This window comes from Labeo rohita, chromosome 16, assembly GCF_022985175.1.
Source record: "Labeo rohita strain BAU-BD-2019 chromosome 16, IGBB_LRoh.1.0, whole genome shotgun sequence".
NCBI lineage: Eukaryota > Metazoa > Chordata > Actinopteri > Cypriniformes > Cyprinidae > Labeo > Labeo rohita.
The window spans coordinates 3,462,649-3,480,430 of NC_066884.1; the positions used below are offsets into that span (position 1 = coordinate 3,462,649).

General features: G+C 32.9%; 1 protein-coding gene and 1 long non-coding RNA gene across 2 annotated transcripts; one reads left to right on the plus strand and one right to left on the minus strand.

The window, feature by feature from the left end:
- Positions 1-306: 306 nt before the first annotated feature.
- Positions 307-2,836, minus strand: LOC127178864 (uncharacterized). Its single transcript, XR_007829449.1, has 6 exons — positions 2,560-2,836; positions 2,229-2,282; positions 1,854-1,963; positions 1,513-1,562; positions 1,205-1,326; positions 307-903 (listed from the first exon to the last, which is right to left on the minus strand). It is a non-coding gene; the product is annotated as an uncharacterized LOC127178864 (long non-coding RNA).
- Positions 2,837-3,871: 1,035 nt separating this feature from the next.
- On the plus strand, positions 3,872-17,699 carry vsig10l (V-set and immunoglobulin domain containing 10 like). The gene is made up of 12 exons (XM_051130658.1): positions 3,872-4,229; positions 4,867-5,187; positions 6,253-6,525; positions 8,300-8,566; positions 8,764-9,009; positions 11,180-11,455; positions 11,990-12,082; positions 12,188-12,403; positions 13,976-14,080; positions 15,589-15,629; positions 15,704-15,787; positions 15,876-17,699. The coding sequence occupies exons 1-12, from the start codon at positions 4,130-4,132 to the stop codon at positions 15,924-15,926; spliced, it is 2,073 nt and encodes a 690-aa protein (XP_050986615.1). The 5' UTR covers positions 3,872-4,129; the 3' UTR covers positions 15,927-17,699.
- Positions 17,700-17,782: the final 83 nt, after the last annotated feature.

Below are 17,782 nucleotides of genomic sequence, written 5' to 3' on the forward strand. Positions count from 1 at the left end.
ATTTACAGTCTGTTAATTTACAGTCTGCCACCGGTAAAAAAAAAACAGGACTTTTTCTGTTTTAATGGTATATTTATATATTTATATATACATAAAGCAAATAAATCCAGCACAATATACAAATTTGAACATGGTTTATTTTTACTTCATGTAAACATTCTTAAAAGTGCATTCAATGGCTTTTGTTTGCCTTAAGTGGGTTAGGACTAAACAACATCAAATACTCAATTCATTTAACAATGTGTCAACTCAGGCAAAATGGCTGTATTGTAAAAGACAGTTTAGCTTTAAATAGTAACGGACAGAATTAAAAAAAAAAAAAAAAAAAAAGAAAACATGAGCATCTGTACAATACAGGTGTTGTACTAAAAAGTGGTCACAAAATTTAAACATCACAATGAGAAACAGTCAAGATTCAAAACTTTTTTTTCTTATAAGAGAAAACAATATTGTTTAGAGGGATAGTTCACACAAAAAAATGTTAATTCAGTCAATTACTCATACCATTCCAAACCCATAAGACTTTCATTCATTTTTAGAACACAAATTAAGAGTATTTTTAGTTAAATCTGGGTACTTTCTGTCCCTCTATTGATTGTCTATGCAACTACCATTTTCCAGGTCCAGAAAGGTATAAAGTATGTGACTCCAGTGGCTTGACAACAGAATTTTGAAGTTCATTATAACAGAAATATCATCGAAGTGATGCAATTCATTATAGGGGATGTATTATTTACCATTTAACTGCATATTTAATGCAAGTGCCATTTTTTTTTTTTCAATTTAAAAACTCAAATATTACATGGATTTTTGAAATTGTTCATGCAAGAGTCTTGGAGGAATGCAAAGCCACTTGGTTGCCTTCATCTCAAACCACGTTCAGGATTTCTTCACAGGAAAATTCTGAAAGAAATGGATATGAAAAAAAAAGAAATGAATTAAACTGAACTACAGAGTAATATGCAGGTTGGAGTGGAAAAGTAGTCATACAGTATTTTAAGTTCATTAAATCAACTGCAATCCATAATACTTTCTAATTGTTTACACATTGCTTAACTTACATTTTCAATAGTCTCCATTTGCATCGGTCATATGAGCTTGTCAAATCAACTATGTCCTAAAATATACTTCATTATTTTCAACTAAATAAACAGCAACATGACCAAATGCTTCATACACTTTTTATAACATACGTGTTGCTTACTTCTGTATGAACTCCAGAGTAAGTGCCGCCTCCTCTGGGTATTTTGTAGCTCACAACCGCAACAGGAAAGATGATTTGTTCATTAACTTCTCAAACGACAGCAATCTTGAACTGCCCATCACCTTAAACAAAAAAGACATTACAAAATGACCATATACATAACGACAAGCATCTTTGAACACCTTTGAAGGCGTGTTCAGCAAACAACTTCACATTGTTGTAAAAGTCAACAGAATAAATGACTCAAAGACTCAATTTTCTTTTCAATATTGAACACTAATGTTAAATGAAATAGAATACAAACCCACTTGGTTTCCTTCATCTCAACCCTCATTTAGGATTTCTTCACAGGAAAACTCTAAAGAAATGGATAATGATAAAAATGAAATGAATGAAACTGAACTACAGAGTAACATGCAGGTTGGAGATGGAAAATCAATCATACAGTATTTTAAGTTCATTAAATTAACTGCTAACCCTAATACTTGTCAATTCAAATATTTATTTATAAATTGCTTAACTTACATTTCCAATAGTCTCCATTTACATCTGTCTTATGAGCTTGTCAGATCATCTGTGTCTTACAATATACTTCATTATTTTCAATTAAATAAACAGATACACATTTCATAACATAGGTGTTGCTTACTTCTGTATGAATTCTAACGTAAGTGCCGCCTCCTTTGGGTATTTGTAGCTCACAACCTCAACAGTGGTCATTAACTTCTTGAACGACAGCAATCTTGAACTGCCCATCACCTTAAACACAAAAGACATTACAAAATTACCATATACATAATGACAAGCAGTTTGAACACACCTTATGCACACCAGGATAATAACATGCAAAAGTAATCAATCCAATCATTTTGGTAAGGTTAGCACGTTGTGACGTGGCTTCCGACGCATCAGACAGCAAACAACTTCACATTGTTGTGAAAGTCAACAAAATAAATTACTCTATTTTCTTTCTGATACTTAACACTAATGTTAAATAAAACTGTTAATAAAACAGAATACAAACCCATGATAATAATGCAGGTGTGTTTGAGATTCACAGTACAGCAGCAATCACGTCCTGTCATTAAAAAAGAAAACGAAAGAAACACAACGGTCATTTTGACATAATGTCGTGTGCATTTGTCCATTAAAGTGATAAAGATAACTCGAGGAGCTGACGTTACCGGACCGCTGACCTGAAGCGGCATTATTATTCTGGCGCGGCTGCCGCGCGTCCGACGCCTGTTTACAGTCGCTTCACAGACAGCTTGCTAGTAACGTTAGCGAATTAGTTTGTGTTTTGCATTTTATCTTCCGTGTGTGTGTAAAACAGACAATAAACGATCAAAACTTACCTCATTTGGCAGAAAACTCCACGAGGAAGATGTGTGACGATATGCAGAGAAATGTTGAGTGCGACGGCTCCGATCTGGAGTGCGATTTGCCAAACAAGCCAGACAGCAACTAAGTTAACGTTAGGGAAACAATTTATGTGACATTTAACTCGTTTACCACGAAGAGTATATGAAAAACATATTTTCCAAATTCGAAAGCCGACATTAAAATTAAACTTTGACCGAGAAACTCTCCGCGTCTTCTCTTCACTGTTTTCGCGCCTATGTAAGCCAAGAACGTTCTTGTTCCCACAATGCAAATCGTAATTCAAAAATACGGAAAAACACCTGTAAAAACCAAAAACGGAAAATTTCCTGTAATTATTAGGGTATATCGTACTGTATTTTTACGGATTTTTTTTACAGTGTTGATAAGCATATAAGATACATAATAATTTTTTTAAAAGTCCTCATGACTTTAAATTGTTCAGGTTTTGCTATACAAGGAGTTTTCTAAATATATTGTACTCAAAAATACATATGAAAATATATATCTATGAAAAATCTATGAAATATGTAAGAAAAATATTATTTAAATTATATATATATATGTGTGTGTGTGTGTGTGTGTGTGTGTGTATGTATGTATGTATATGTATATATGTGTATGTATATGTATATATATATATATCATATGTATATATATGTGTGTGTGTCTGTGTGTGTGTATATATATATATATATATATATGCATGTATATGTATATATGTGTATATATATATATATGTGTGTGTGTGTGTGTGTGTGTGTGTGTGTATATATGCATGTATATGTATGTGTGTGTGTGTGTGTGTACATATATATATATATATATAATCATTAAAAAAATCTCCATTAGGATTAACATTAGGCTTATTCTTACATAAAGAAATATCTTTATTTTTAGTTAATTCTGGTTCATTTTAGTTTAATTCTTTCTTTGTCTTAATGTAAGTCTTATTGAGAACTCCTACTGGTTAAGAACTCTTTAAGTCTAATAATTGCTAGGATTGATTTATGGCATACAAGAGAGAATCTGCTGCCAATATCACTATATTATGTGTGAGACCTTTCAGTGCAGTTCACTGTACTGCAGTTATTATTTATAGGGATAGTTCAGTAAAAATACTACACAGTTTCTACACTGGAACAAATAATGACGTTTTAGTCATGTTATTATTAAATTATGCAATCACCGTGAAAACTGATGTCATACAGGTTTGAAACCGTAAATAAGTGCAAATCCGGGGTTTAAACTTTCCCTTTTAAATGAGGACGCGAAGCCCCGCCCACACCTGGTTCCTCACGGTTTTCTTGCAGTGCAATGCAACTCAAACTTCTTTTGTACGCGTGAAAACAAAATCAGCATTTGTATTTCTGTTCTTACAGAAACAGAAAAGAATTTTTTTGTGTTACTCATTCATCTGATGTGACTGATGGGATGTTCTGTCCAGGTGAATGTCACCTGTACGGAGGAACTGGGCAACATACCTGTGCATTTCTCAGCGATGTTGAGTGATTTCACACCTGTTCATCAGAGGAGTATGACTTCATGGTCAAAATTAAAACTCTGACAGATCAGGATTATTTTGAGTTTGTCGACATGCAGACGCGGTTTAGCTTGATTTGTGTTCTTTTGTTTTTCATTACAGGTAAGTGAAAATCAAATCTCATCATGTATGTCTATAAATATGTACTGTTTAACATGCAATGATTATAAATTTCATGTGTGTTTAAGTGTTTAACATAACTAAACAAAAATATTTTTGAAGGATCCTTATGAAATGTATGGTGTGGTATAATTATATCAGTTTTCCAGTAGTTTAAAACATTTTTTGTTTTAAAAAGCAAATTAATAAAATTGGTCAGCAGTATTACTACTGCCTTAAATATAATACAAAACATGTATTTCAGCAAATTAATAAAGTATTTTATGGGTAACACTTTACAATAAGATCTCATTTGTTGAAATTAGTTAATGCATTAACTAACATTATAACATGAACACGGAACAAATAGGTAATATATAGTTAATTTGTGTTTTGTTTGAGAGTACCAATTCAGTACTCACTTTTGGAATAACAAAAAACACATTGGCATGTAGTGATTAAAGTAATTCAATGTTGTGGATTTAAATCCTGCAAAAATTGATCCGTACATTAAAGAAATCACCCAAGCCATAAAAAAAATGAGTAAAAATAGATGCTTTTTTGACTTGCATGCTTGCAACCACCCTAAAATCAGAGAGTTTTGCATAAACAATTATTGATTTTTCCTCCTCTTTCATAGGTAATGTGTGTAAACTGACCATCTCACCCACGGAACCCGTATCCGTTGAAGCTCTTGTGGGCACCAATGTGACCCTCAGCGTGTCTCACGCTGGTGTCGTTCAGCCTGAGGTGATGTGGTTTATGGGAGGTTTTCTGGTTGCCAAATGGACCGTTGGTAACAGCTCGCCTTCAGGTGGTGCTTCAGACTTTTTTAAACAAGAACTAGATGGATCCCTCACCTTAATGAACGTGTCGCTTCGTAATAATAATACCTACACTGTGGAAATGACAAAAATTTTGGAGGAAAAGGTCAGCGCTACATTTTACCTCTTTGTTTATGGTGAGTGTTGAGCACATGGTAACACACTATAATTAGTTACATTGATCGATCAACAGGATTATATTTGGCTATTCTGAGATCATCTGTATTGATTGATAACTGTTCCTGATTGGCCAGTTAACAAAACCTAGTAGTTTAAGTGTGACCCTGGACCACAGAACCACAGAATCTTTTTTTTTTTTGTTTAATTCCAAAAATCATTAGGATATTAAGTAAAGATCATGTTCCATGAAGATATTTTGTAAATGTATTAAAATTTAATTTTTGATTAGTAATATGCATTGGTAAGAAGTTAATTTGGACAATTTTAAAGGCGATTTTCTCAATATTTAGATTTTGTTTTGCACCCTCAGATTCCAGATTTTTAATGATGTATAAAAAATGGACCCTTATGACTGGTTTTGTGGTCCAGGGTCACAATTTATTTATCATTTATTTTGTTTTATTTCTTCATTATTATTTTTTGTGAATTGGAATTTTTTTTTGTAAAATAAGTGTTCATTTAAAATGTCTTATTTCTGTATTTCCTATCCATCAGTGGTTCATTTACCAGGGTTGTTATAGTTAACTTAAACTGAAACCATAAAAAAATTGTTACTTGAATTTTGTTCCCAAGGCAACATTTCTTATTTTAATTTAGTTTAACTTGATGTGATTAAATAACTAAAACTAAAACTGAAATTAAAATAAAACTAATTAATAAAACTATAAAGACTATAAAGTTCAATTAAAATGAAAACAAATATTATAAAAATATTAAATTAAAACTACAATAGTATTTCAAAAATACTACAAACATTTGCTTTATTTAATTGTGAAAGTATTACCATGTAGAGCAGTACTATTGAATATTATAGATTTTTAAATAAAATTAAGTGACTCAGTTATTTGAATGCACTTTGATTTTGCTTTCAAAATTCCTAAATTATGTACTATTTAGCTATTGTTCTTTGTTTCATGGCACATGCATATTACAGCATTTAAATCAAAATGTCTTCGATTTAAACTTCAGTAGCATAAACAGTGTCAGATTCAGTTTTGTTCCTTGTCTCTCTTTCTCAATAGATATCATCATGAATGTATCCCTGCACACTGATCCACCAGACGCTGTTGAGGGTGAAGTGAGGTTTGCCTTGTATTACAGCACATTGCAAGGGGAGGCCAAAGAGATGCAGTGGTTCTTTAATGGGCTTCAGTTAAAAAATGGACCTCATTATTCCATCAGCGGGAAGAAACTCACTATAAACCAGCCCAGCAGGAGCGACACGGGCCGCTACACTGTATCACTAACCAACCCGTTCAGCTCTGAGACGCAATACAGGGACATCACAGTGCTGTGTGAGTAGATATACGACCATTATGTTCATTATAAACAAATAGCTCAGGCAGAACTGAACATTTGCTGAAAATGTACTCACCCTGAAGCCATTCAAGATGAGTTTGTTTCTTCATCAGGTTTGGAGAAATGTAGCATTACATCAGTTTCTCACCAATAGATTCTCTCAGAATGAGAGTCCAAACAGCTGATAAAAACATCACAATAATCCACAAGTAATCCACAGTCCATTAATTAAAGGAGAAGTCCACTTACAAAACAAAGATTCACATTTAATGTACTCACCCCCTTGTCATCCAAGATGTTCATGTCTTTCTTTCTTCAGTCATAGAGAAATTATGTTTTTTGACGTAAACATTTCAGGATTTTTCTCCATATAATGGATTGATATGCTGCCCCGAGTTTGATCTTCCAAAATGCAGTTTAAATGTGGCTTCAAACGATCCCAAATGTGGTTGTAAACGATCCCAGCTGAGGAAGAAGGGTCTTATCTAGCAAAACGATTGGTTATTTTCATTAAAAAAAAATACAATTTAAATACTTTTTAATCTCAAAAGCTCGTCTTGCCTTGTATTCTGGCTCAAGACAGTTAGGGTATGTCAAAAAACTTGTAACAATCGTATTTTCTCCCTCAACTTCAAAAATCATTTCAAAATCATCCTACATTGCTGCAGAAGTCCCGACCCAGTCTTTACAAAGTGAACATGCAAATAAGATCAAACACCCTTAACAAAAAAGGAAAAACAGCGATATAGGACGATTTTGAAGTTGAGAGAGAACATGAGATGAGAGTTTTTCGACATACACTAACTGTCATGAACCGGAACAAAAACAGTCCAGGCAGAGTAAGACAAGACGAGCATTTGGCATTAAAAAGTATATAAATTGTATTATTTTTATAAAAATAACCGATCAGTATGCTAGATAAGACCCTTCTTTCTCAGCTGGGATTGTTTACAACCGCATTTGGGATCGTTTAAAGCTGCATTTAAACTGCATTTTGGAAGATCAAAATCGGAGCACCGATTGCTGAAATGTTTTCCTTAATTTCTTTACGACTGAAGACAGAAAGACATGAACATCTTGGATGACAAGGGGGTGAGTGCATTATATGTGAATTGTTGTTCTGGAAGTGGACTTCTCCTTTAACATCTTGTGAAGCCAAAAGCTTTGTTTGTAAGGAACAAATCCATCATTGAAACATTTTTTTAACTTCAAAGCACTGCTTCTGCCTAAAAAGAAGTCTATAATCCATAATAATGCTTCGTCCAGTGAAAAAGTCATTTCGTCTGACTGAATCAGTAGGGAAATCACAGATCAAGCACTGTTTACAAGCCAAAACAGTTCTTAACAAATATGTTTTTTGATCTGAGATGACAAAACACAATGGATTTTTTCACTGGAACAAGTGTTATTATGGAACATGGGCTTATAATTTGGCCAAAAGCAACGTTTTGAAGTTAAAAATCTCTTAATGATGGATTTATTTCTTAGAAACATGCATCTTTTGGCTTCACAAGATGTTAATTGATGGACTGGAGTGGTGTGGTTTACTTGTGGGTTATTGTGATGTTTTTCTCAGCTGTTTGGACTCTGACGGCACCCATTCACTGCAAAGGATCCATTGGAGAGCAAGTGATATAATGCTACGTTTCTCCAAATCTGATGAAGAAACTTTCAGCAAACTTTCAGTTGTGCGTATTTCTTTAAGAGTCTTTCCAAACAGTAGCCCGTTTCATTTCCGACATCTTATTTTCCCTCTTCGGCTGCTTTTAGATGGACCCGATACACCAGTTCTCAAGGTCAGTCCCACAAAAGCGGTCTTTGTTTTGGGAGAGTCTCTGTTCCTCTCCTGTCAGGCCGAGGGTGAACCGCCTCCCTCCGCCACATGGTTTTTCAATGGCAAGTCTATTGCAGCGTCTTCAACGGGAACAGTCCATCTCACCAATGTTAAGACGAGTCAAAGCGGTGTTTACACTTGCGTGATGATCAACAGCAGAACTGGGGCGAAACTTCAGAGAAACGTCACTGTTACTGTCTATGGTAGGAGTTTGCCATTCAAATTCAAAATATGGGAATACCAGCATGTTAGAAAGTTGTGCATCATGTAAATATTCTCTTGATATTTTTCTGCTGACAGTGTTTGTTAAAGCAGTAAGCCATCATTTTTACCACATTTGTAGTGTTTTAGAATACCATAAGAGATGTTTTTATTTCTTTTCTTCTTTCTGTCATGTCAGAGTCTCCCAGCGGTGAGCCACACTGTTCAATACAGGCTGTGAATGGAGACACAGCGCTGCAGTTCCTCTGTCTGTGGCCAGGCGGCGCTCCAGAAGCACGGTTGTCGTTTCCCAGCCTGAACGCCAATGCAAGTGGATATGGCAATTACAGCATGACTGTAAATGACATTCAGAGGCTAAACGGACAAGAAATCACCTGTAAAGCTGAGCATCCTCTAATTCAGACACAATGCAGTGTCACTCCTCGTAAGTCCTGCTCTGTTGTTTACTTGAGTTTCAAATGTTAGTATGTTTCAAATGTATTCTATTTTGAATGTGTGGAATTTCCTTCAAATTAAGTTGGCTTGAGAAAGCCAACTTAGTCTCTTCTGAGACTGAGATTTCTGACTGCTACTCCTCCTAAAGCTTTAACTCTACAAACTCCAAACTCAGCCCAGATCTTCAGACTGATCTGACTCGAGTTGCTGTATCTTTTCTAACTGATCGGACTTACGATTTTCCTGAAACTGACGATTAAAACTGGGAAAAATCCCACAGACTTACATTGACGGAATGTTCAAATGAGCCAAGACTATTCAAACTCCCAGAATCCTTTGAGACTCAATCAAGCTTCCCTCTGTGTACTATTTCTAATCCATTTAAACTCATTCAAACTAACTTGCTAATCATGCTAATCATGCTAACAACATGCTAGTAATTTGCTAATCATGCTAACAACATGCTAGTAATTTGCTAATCATGCTAACAACATGCTAGTAACTTGCTAATTATGGTAACAACATTCTAGTAACATGCTAACCATGCTAAAACATGCTAGTAATTTGCTAATCATGCTAGCAACATGCTAGTAACTTGGTAATCATGTTAACAACATGCTAGTAGCATGCAAATCATGCTATAAACATGCCAGTAACTTGCCAGTAACTTTCTAATCATGCTAGAAACATGCCAGTAACTTGCTAGTAACTTTGCTAATCATGCTAGAAACATGCTGGTAACTTGCTAATCATGTTAGAATCATGTTAACAACATGCTAGTAACTTGCTAATCATGTTAGAATCATGCTAGTAACTTGCTAATCATGCTAGAAACATGCTAGTAACATGTAAATCATGCTAGAAACATGTTAATAACTTGCTAGTAACTTAGTAATCATGCTAGAATCATGCTAGTAATTTGCTAATCATGCTAACAACATGCTAGTAATTTGCTAATCATGCTAACAACATGCTAGTAACTTGCTAATTATGGTAACAACATTCTAGTAACATGCTAACCATGCTAAAAACATGCTAGTAATTTGCTAATCATGCTAACAACATGCTAGTAACTTGCTAATTATGGTAACAACATTCTAGTAACATGCTAACCATGCTAAAAACATGCTAGTAATTTGCTAATCATGCTAGCAACATGCTAGTAACTTGGTAATCATGTTAACAACATGCTAGTAGCATGCAAATCATGCTATAAACATGCCAGTAACTTGCCAGTAGCTTTCTAATCATGCTAGAAACATGCCAGTAACTTGCTAGTAACTTTGCTAATCATGCTAGAAACATGCTGGTAACTTGCTAATCATGTTAGAATCATGTTAACAACATGCTAGTAACTTGCTAATCATGCTAGAAACATGCTAGTAACATGTAAATCATGCTAGAAACATGTTAATAACTTGCTAGTAACTTAGTAATCATGCTAGAATCATGCTAGCAACTTGCTAATCATGCTAGAAACATGTTAGAAACCTACTAATCATGCTAGAATCATATTAACATGGGGGAAGAAATTATAGAAATTAATACTTTTATTAAGCAAGAATGCTTTAAATTTTAAACTGGTGCTTTAAATTGATAATAAAGACTTTTATAATGTTACATAATATTTCTATTTTAGATAAATGCTGTTCTTCTGAACTTTCTATTCAGCAAAAAAACCTGAAAAATTCTACTCTGCTGTTATCAACATAATAATAATAATAATAATAATAATAGATGTTTTTTGAGCAGCAAATCAGAATATTAGAATGATTTCTAAAGGATCGTGACTGGAGTAGTGATGCTAAAAATTCAGCTTTGAAATCTCAAGAATAAATTACATCGTAAAATATATTCAAATAGAAAACAGTTATTTTAAATAGTAAAAATATTTCAGAATTTTGCTGTACTTTGAATCAAATAAACACAGGCTTGGTGAGCAGAACAGACCTCTTTAAAAAAAAACATTAAAAATCTTACTGTTCCAAAAACTTTTGACTGGTAGTGTACATTGAGATTGTCTTCTACAAGGTGCTTTCGAGGTTCACTGTTTGTGTTGCTGCCTCTATAGAGTGCTCCAAATTGTTCACTTATTAGGATGCTTTAGAGCACAGTAATGCATTGAAACAACATCTTTATCTCATTGCATTATGTTGCAGGTGGCCCTGGGCATTTTCACTCAGAAATTTTAACCAGAATGAGTCAAGATGAACAGACGCTGGTTGTGATCCACTGCTCTGCTGAAGCCACACCTGAAGCCTTTGTGCACTGGATCAAGAATGGAAGCCTCTTGCAAAATGGACCAAAATACCAGATCAGTACAAGCACAACTCAACTGTTTATTTATGATTTTAATGTCACTACAGATCTCGACACCTACACCTGCACTGCCATCAACCCTCTCGGCAACAAAACTGAGGACACTACACTGCTAGGTATAGATCCGTTATAGCTTATCATTACCAGTAATAGGTTGTTTTGACCTTTTAAATGTCTATAACACTAAAAACTTGATAAAAGGGATCAGTTTTTTGTCTTTAAAGAAATTAATACTTTTTTTCAACAGGAATGCATTGATCAAAATTCACATTTTCCACAAAAATATCAGCACTGATAATAATAGAAATGTTTGTTGAGCAGCAAATCAGCATATTAGAATGATTTCTGAAGGATCATGTGACACTGAAGACTGGAGTAATGATGCTGAAAATTCAGATTTGAATCACAGGAATAAATTACAATTAAAAATATATTTAAATAGAAAATAGTTATTTTAAATTGTAATAATATTTCACAATAGTACGGTTTTTACTGTATTTCTAATCAAGTAAATGCAGCTTTGGTGAGCAGAGGAGACTTCTGATCCTAAACTATTAAATGATTCTGCATTCTTTTCTATGTTTTTAATAGATTAGATTCTTTTCAAAATATGCAATTTAAATTTGCAATTTTTTTTATTTTTATCTAAGGCCCTCAGATCTCAAATTCAAGTGTTTTTGTGAGTAGCACTCGGACAGAAGTGACTTTATCATGGGGTATTCCGCTCACCTCTGTTATTACAGGTACATGCTAATAATCACGTTGCTTCCATTCAAGCTTTCTTAAAATATTAAATAATAAATAGTTTGCATTTCAGTGCATATTAAAAGTTTCATTGTATTTTCAAGGCTTTGACATCCAGATGAAAGGTCCGGACCTCTCAAGCCCATCTCAACCTAAACACAGCATCAGATCAGACTTCCTCACCATCCAAATGATGCCGGCCTCCGCCAGAACCACAAGCGTCTCTGGAATCAACCCAGAATCCACGTACTACTTCAGGATCATCCCTAAAGCTGGCAGAAGCACAGGAGAACAGTCAGAGCAACATCGGATCGGACCAGGTGATGAGAATCACAAATATGAATAAGCCTTAAAGAAATCAAATGTTCCTTGATCTTTTGAGATTAAAAAACTTTTCAGTCCAAAAATACTATTGATTAAAATTAAACAGTTGAACAGTTTGAAAGTCTTATTTCTGCACTGATTCTTTTATGAATCTGTCACTGTGATCAAAAATCAATAGAAAACAGAAATATTGTGGAAATATTATTACAATTTAAAATTCTTTGTTGTAAATATATGTTAAAATATAATGAATTCCAGTAATGTCAAAAATGTAGCAAAAACAGAAAAAATCTGAAATATTATTGCAATTTCGAATAAGTGTTTTCTATGTGAATATATTTTAAAATGTAATTTATTTCTTCGCTGCAAAGCTGGATTTTTAGCATCATTATTCCGGTCTTCAGCGTCACATGATCCTTCAGAAATCATTCTTTATATATATATATATATATATATATATGTATATGTATATATATATATAGAACATTTATTTTATTTCATCCACTTTGTAGGCCCAAACATGCAGAAATTCAAAACAAGCAAATAAATAATGTATAAACAGGAAAATAAATGAAGGAATAAATAACTTCATTATTTAAAATCATTTAAAATTTAAATAAATTTTAATTGAATATTTTATGAAGTCCTAAATTAATTTTTGTGGGGTTTTTTATTATTTGTATATTTGTTTTCTATTTATTTGGGGGTTTTTTTTAAACTGTATTTTTATTTTTTATTTTATTTATATACACAATCAGTCAAAAGTTTATGAACGGTAGGATTTTTAATGTTTTTTAAAGTCTCTTCTGTTTACCTAGCCTGCATTTATTTGATCAAAAATACAGAAAAAATATTGTAAAATATTTTTACTATTTAATATAACTGCTTACTGTGTGAATACTGTGTGATCAAAACTACATTTTTCGACATCATTACTCTTGTCTTCAGTGTCACATGATCCAAGTTACAAATTAAAAGAAAATTATACAAATTAATACTTTTATTTAGCAGGGATGCTTTAAATTGATTAAAAGTGATTATAAGAATTTTTATAATGTTATGAATTTTAAAATAGCCATTCTCTGTTGTAATATATGTTAAAATATAATGTCAAAAAATCAGTAAAAACAGAAAAATAGTGAAATATTATTACATTTTTAAATGACTGTTTTCTATGTGAATATATTTGAAATGTAATTTATTTCTTCGCCGCAAACCTGGATTTTTTGCATCATTGCTCTGGTCTTCAGCGTCACATGATCCTTCAGAAATCATTCTAATATGCTGATTTGCTGCTCAAGAAACATTTCTGCTCATTATCAATGTTGAAAATGGTTGCGCTGCTTCGTATTTGCAGAAACTGTGATACATTTTATTTTTTTAGGATTCTTTGATGAATTGAAAGATCAAAAGAACAGTATTAAAATATAAATCTTTTGTAACATTATAAATTATTAATTTAATGTGTCCTTGCTAAATATAACTATTATTTCTTTAAAATTAACAAATCTTACTGATGCCAAACTTTGAAACGGTAGTGTATGATATGTCTCCTATGTGTTGTTTAGCTCCAGGACTCAGTGGAGCTGCTATCGCTGGTATCGCTGCTGGGATCCCCTGTGCTCTTTTTGTCATCCTCATTGTGCTGGCCTTCATCTACTGTGCAAGACGTGGTTAGTGATGTTTCCTCCAACTGTCTAAAGCTCAGTTAGTAGAGCATGGCGCCTACAATGCCATGTTATGGGTTCAATTCCCACATAACACATACTGCCTAAATATACACCTTAAATGCACTTTGAAGGCATAGTTCACCCAAAATGAAAACTCTGTCATCAGTTAATCACCCTCAAGTTTTGTTCCAAGATATTTTGAACAATATTGGGAACCAAGCAGTTACTGGTAGCCATTGACTTCCATAGTATTTTTTCCCATATTTATGGAAGTCAGTGGCTACCAGTAACTGTTTGGTTACCAACATTGTTCAGAACATCTTTCTTCATGTTTAACAAAAGAAAGAAACTCATGCGGGTTTGGAACAACTTGAGGGTGTGTAAATGATGACTGAATTTCCTGTTTTTAGGTTTACTTTCCTGTAAAGTCACTCTAGATAAACACCTCTGCCAAATGCAAATCCCACATGTTGATCAGTTGATACCTAAACATATAAATCTCAAAATCTATCAATTGTCTTTCAATTATCATAGTAAAATAAACATTTAATTTCAGAATTATTTTTAAATCACAAAAATAAACCCCAACATGGTATTTAAGAACTTAAAGGAGAAGTCCACTTCCAGAACAACAATTTACAAATAATTTACTCAATTTGTCATCCAAGATGTTCATGTCTTTCTGTCTGCAGCTGTAAAGAAATTATGGTTTTTGAGGAAAACATTTCAGGATTTTTCTCCATATTATGGCCTTCATTGGTGCCCCGATTTTGAACTTCCAAAATGTAGTTTAAATGCAGCTTCAAAGGCTCTAAATGATCCCAGCCGAGGAAGAAGGGTCTTACCTAGCGAAACGATTGGTCATTTTCTTTGAGAATTTTGAATTTTGCTCTGAGATGCACATTCACGACACTACGTACTGTTGAATCACGTCAAAAGGTCATGAAGAACGTAGGTGGAAAGGCTAAGAAAGTGCAAGTAAGTCAAACGCTGTTTACAAACAAAAAGCCATTATATGTCCCTTTGAAGCTGCACAATTGAAGTCCATTATATGAAGAAAAATACTGAAATGTTTTCCTCAAAAACCGTAATTTCTTTACGACTGAAGACAGAAAGACATGAACATCTTGGATGACAAGGGGGTGAGTAAATTATTTGTAAATTGTTGTTCTGGAAGTGAAGTTCTCCTTTAATGCAAACTGTTAAGCTTTTATATCGGCCTGAAAAGGCTTAGTTTTGGTTAATGTAGTTTTAGTTATCCTTGGCAACTAGCTGTTTTTTCTTTATTTTTTTCCCCCGTTTTTCCTATATTTTTTATATGATATTTTCTTATTTTACATATTTCAGTTAATATTTATTTTAATTTAAGCTAATTTGTATTTATGGTTTTAGTTAACCAGTATTAACCCTGGCAGTCACAGATGTGTGTTGCGTTTTGCAATGGCTTCAAACTCAACTCATTCAGTTTGAGCTAATAAATGAATCTGTTCAATTACTCTTTTCCTCAACAGACCGAATCCCCAGGTATCCTGTATCAAGAGCAGCGGAGAAGGTAAAAGAGGCCATTATTGTGTTATTGTAAGCCTGTGCTTCACCTTTTCTGAAGTGTTTTTCTCGTCTCCTCAGGCTGTCACATCTCAGTCTACTCTGAATCCTCATCGTCTGCTGAGAGCCAGACTCAAACCACCGCCTGAGTACAGACGTCAGCAGGTATTGCACCCACCAACTCATCTTCAGCACAAAATCATTGAGACGTGACAACTCTTGTGTTTACTGACTGTTTTTATATATTTTGCAGCCTGAGCGATTGACTCCTTTGCCTTCTGTGAGAATGGCCACCACCGTCTGACTCTGAGAGGACGTGAGCTCACTTATATGTAATCTATAACCTTATCCAGGACGTTTATTGACATGTTGCAGCCCAGACTCGAACCAGTGTCATCCACGTGAGCACCACAGCTACTGCTGCACCATTTATTCCGTCATTCTAAGTGTACTTTAAATTCACATCAATAATATGAAAGGACTTTCTGACAGTTTCTGTCATTTATTCTGAAATAAGTAGTAATTTTGTTAAGAAATGCATACTTTTATTGAGCAAGGATGCATTAAATTGATCAAAAGTGACATTAAAGACATTTATAATGTTATAAAAGATTTCTATTTCAAATAAATTCTGTATTTTGAACTTTCGATTCATCCTGAAAAAAATGTAGCAGTTTCCACAAAAATCTAAAGCATTGAAACTTTAATAATCAGAAATGTTTCTTGAGACTGGAGTAATCAAGCTGAAAATTCAGCTTTGCAACAAATAAATAAATTATGTTTTAAAATATATTTACATAGAAAACGGCTATTTGAAATTGTAATAATATTTCACAGTTTTACAGTTTTTACAGATTTTTTTAATCAAATAAATGACTTTTTAAAGTGACATTTTCCTTAAAAATATTCATAATCTCTGGAGTTTCAGAATCTCAACAATGTCTTAATCTGATAAACATTGTCAAAATGACAATGCTTCTGTCATGTATTCTGAAATGAGTAATCATTTAGTTAAGAAATTTTATTAGCAAAGATGCATTAAATTCTGTAAAACTGCATTTATAATATTACAAAAGATATCTATTTCAAATAAATGCTGTTTTTTTTTTTACTTTCTAGTCATCCTGAAGAATAGGTATTACAGATTCCACAAAAATATGAAGTATTAAAACATTGATAATAATTCTTGAGCAGCAAATCAGCATATTAGAATGATTTCTGAAGGATCATGACACTGAAGACTGGAGTAATGATGCTGAAAATTCATAATTTCAGCAAAGAAATAAATTATGTTTTAAAATATATTTAAATGGAAAACAGTTATTTGAAATTGTAATAATATTTCTCAATTTTTCCATTTTTACTGAATTTTTTGATCAAATAAATGCTTTTTCAAATTGACGTTTTCCTTAAAAAATAGCCGTAAACTCTGGAGTTTCAGAATCCCAACAATGTCTTAAACTGAGCACTGTGTCAAAATGACAATGTTTCTGTCATTTATTCTGAAATAAGTAATCATTTAGTCATCCTGAAAAATAGGTATTACAGATTCCACAAAAATATGAAGAATTAAAACATTGATAATAATTCTTGAGCAGCAAATCAGCATATTAGAATGATTTCTGAAGGATCATGTGACACTGAAGACTGCAGTAATGATGCTGAAAATTCAGCAAAAAAAAATAATTGTTTTAAAATTGTAAAAATATTTAATAATTTTCCTGATTTTACTGAATTTTTGATTAAATAAATGAATTTTCAAAATGACATTTTCCTAAAAAAATATCTGTAATCTCTGCGGTTTCTTAAACTGTGCTCAGATTAAAAATGTAATATGAAATTATCAAACGCAAAAAAAAAAAATTAAATGATATTCATTTTATAGCTCTGTATTTTTAATGCACGCTACGACTTTATTTCTCCTAGGGGATTTTTTTTGGAAAAACATTTGAGGCAAATTTTAAATACTTAAATTAATTTGAATAATCTTCCCGGAATATAAAAAAGCTACAACTTATACATTTTTCTTTTTTTTCCCTGAACTTAATTTTAAACTTTTCTTCCATACAAACAACTTTACTTCTGAACAATCAGACAAAAATAATATGATGCACTGAAAAACATTTGGTACAGAAACAATTTTCATTTAGAAATTTTTCA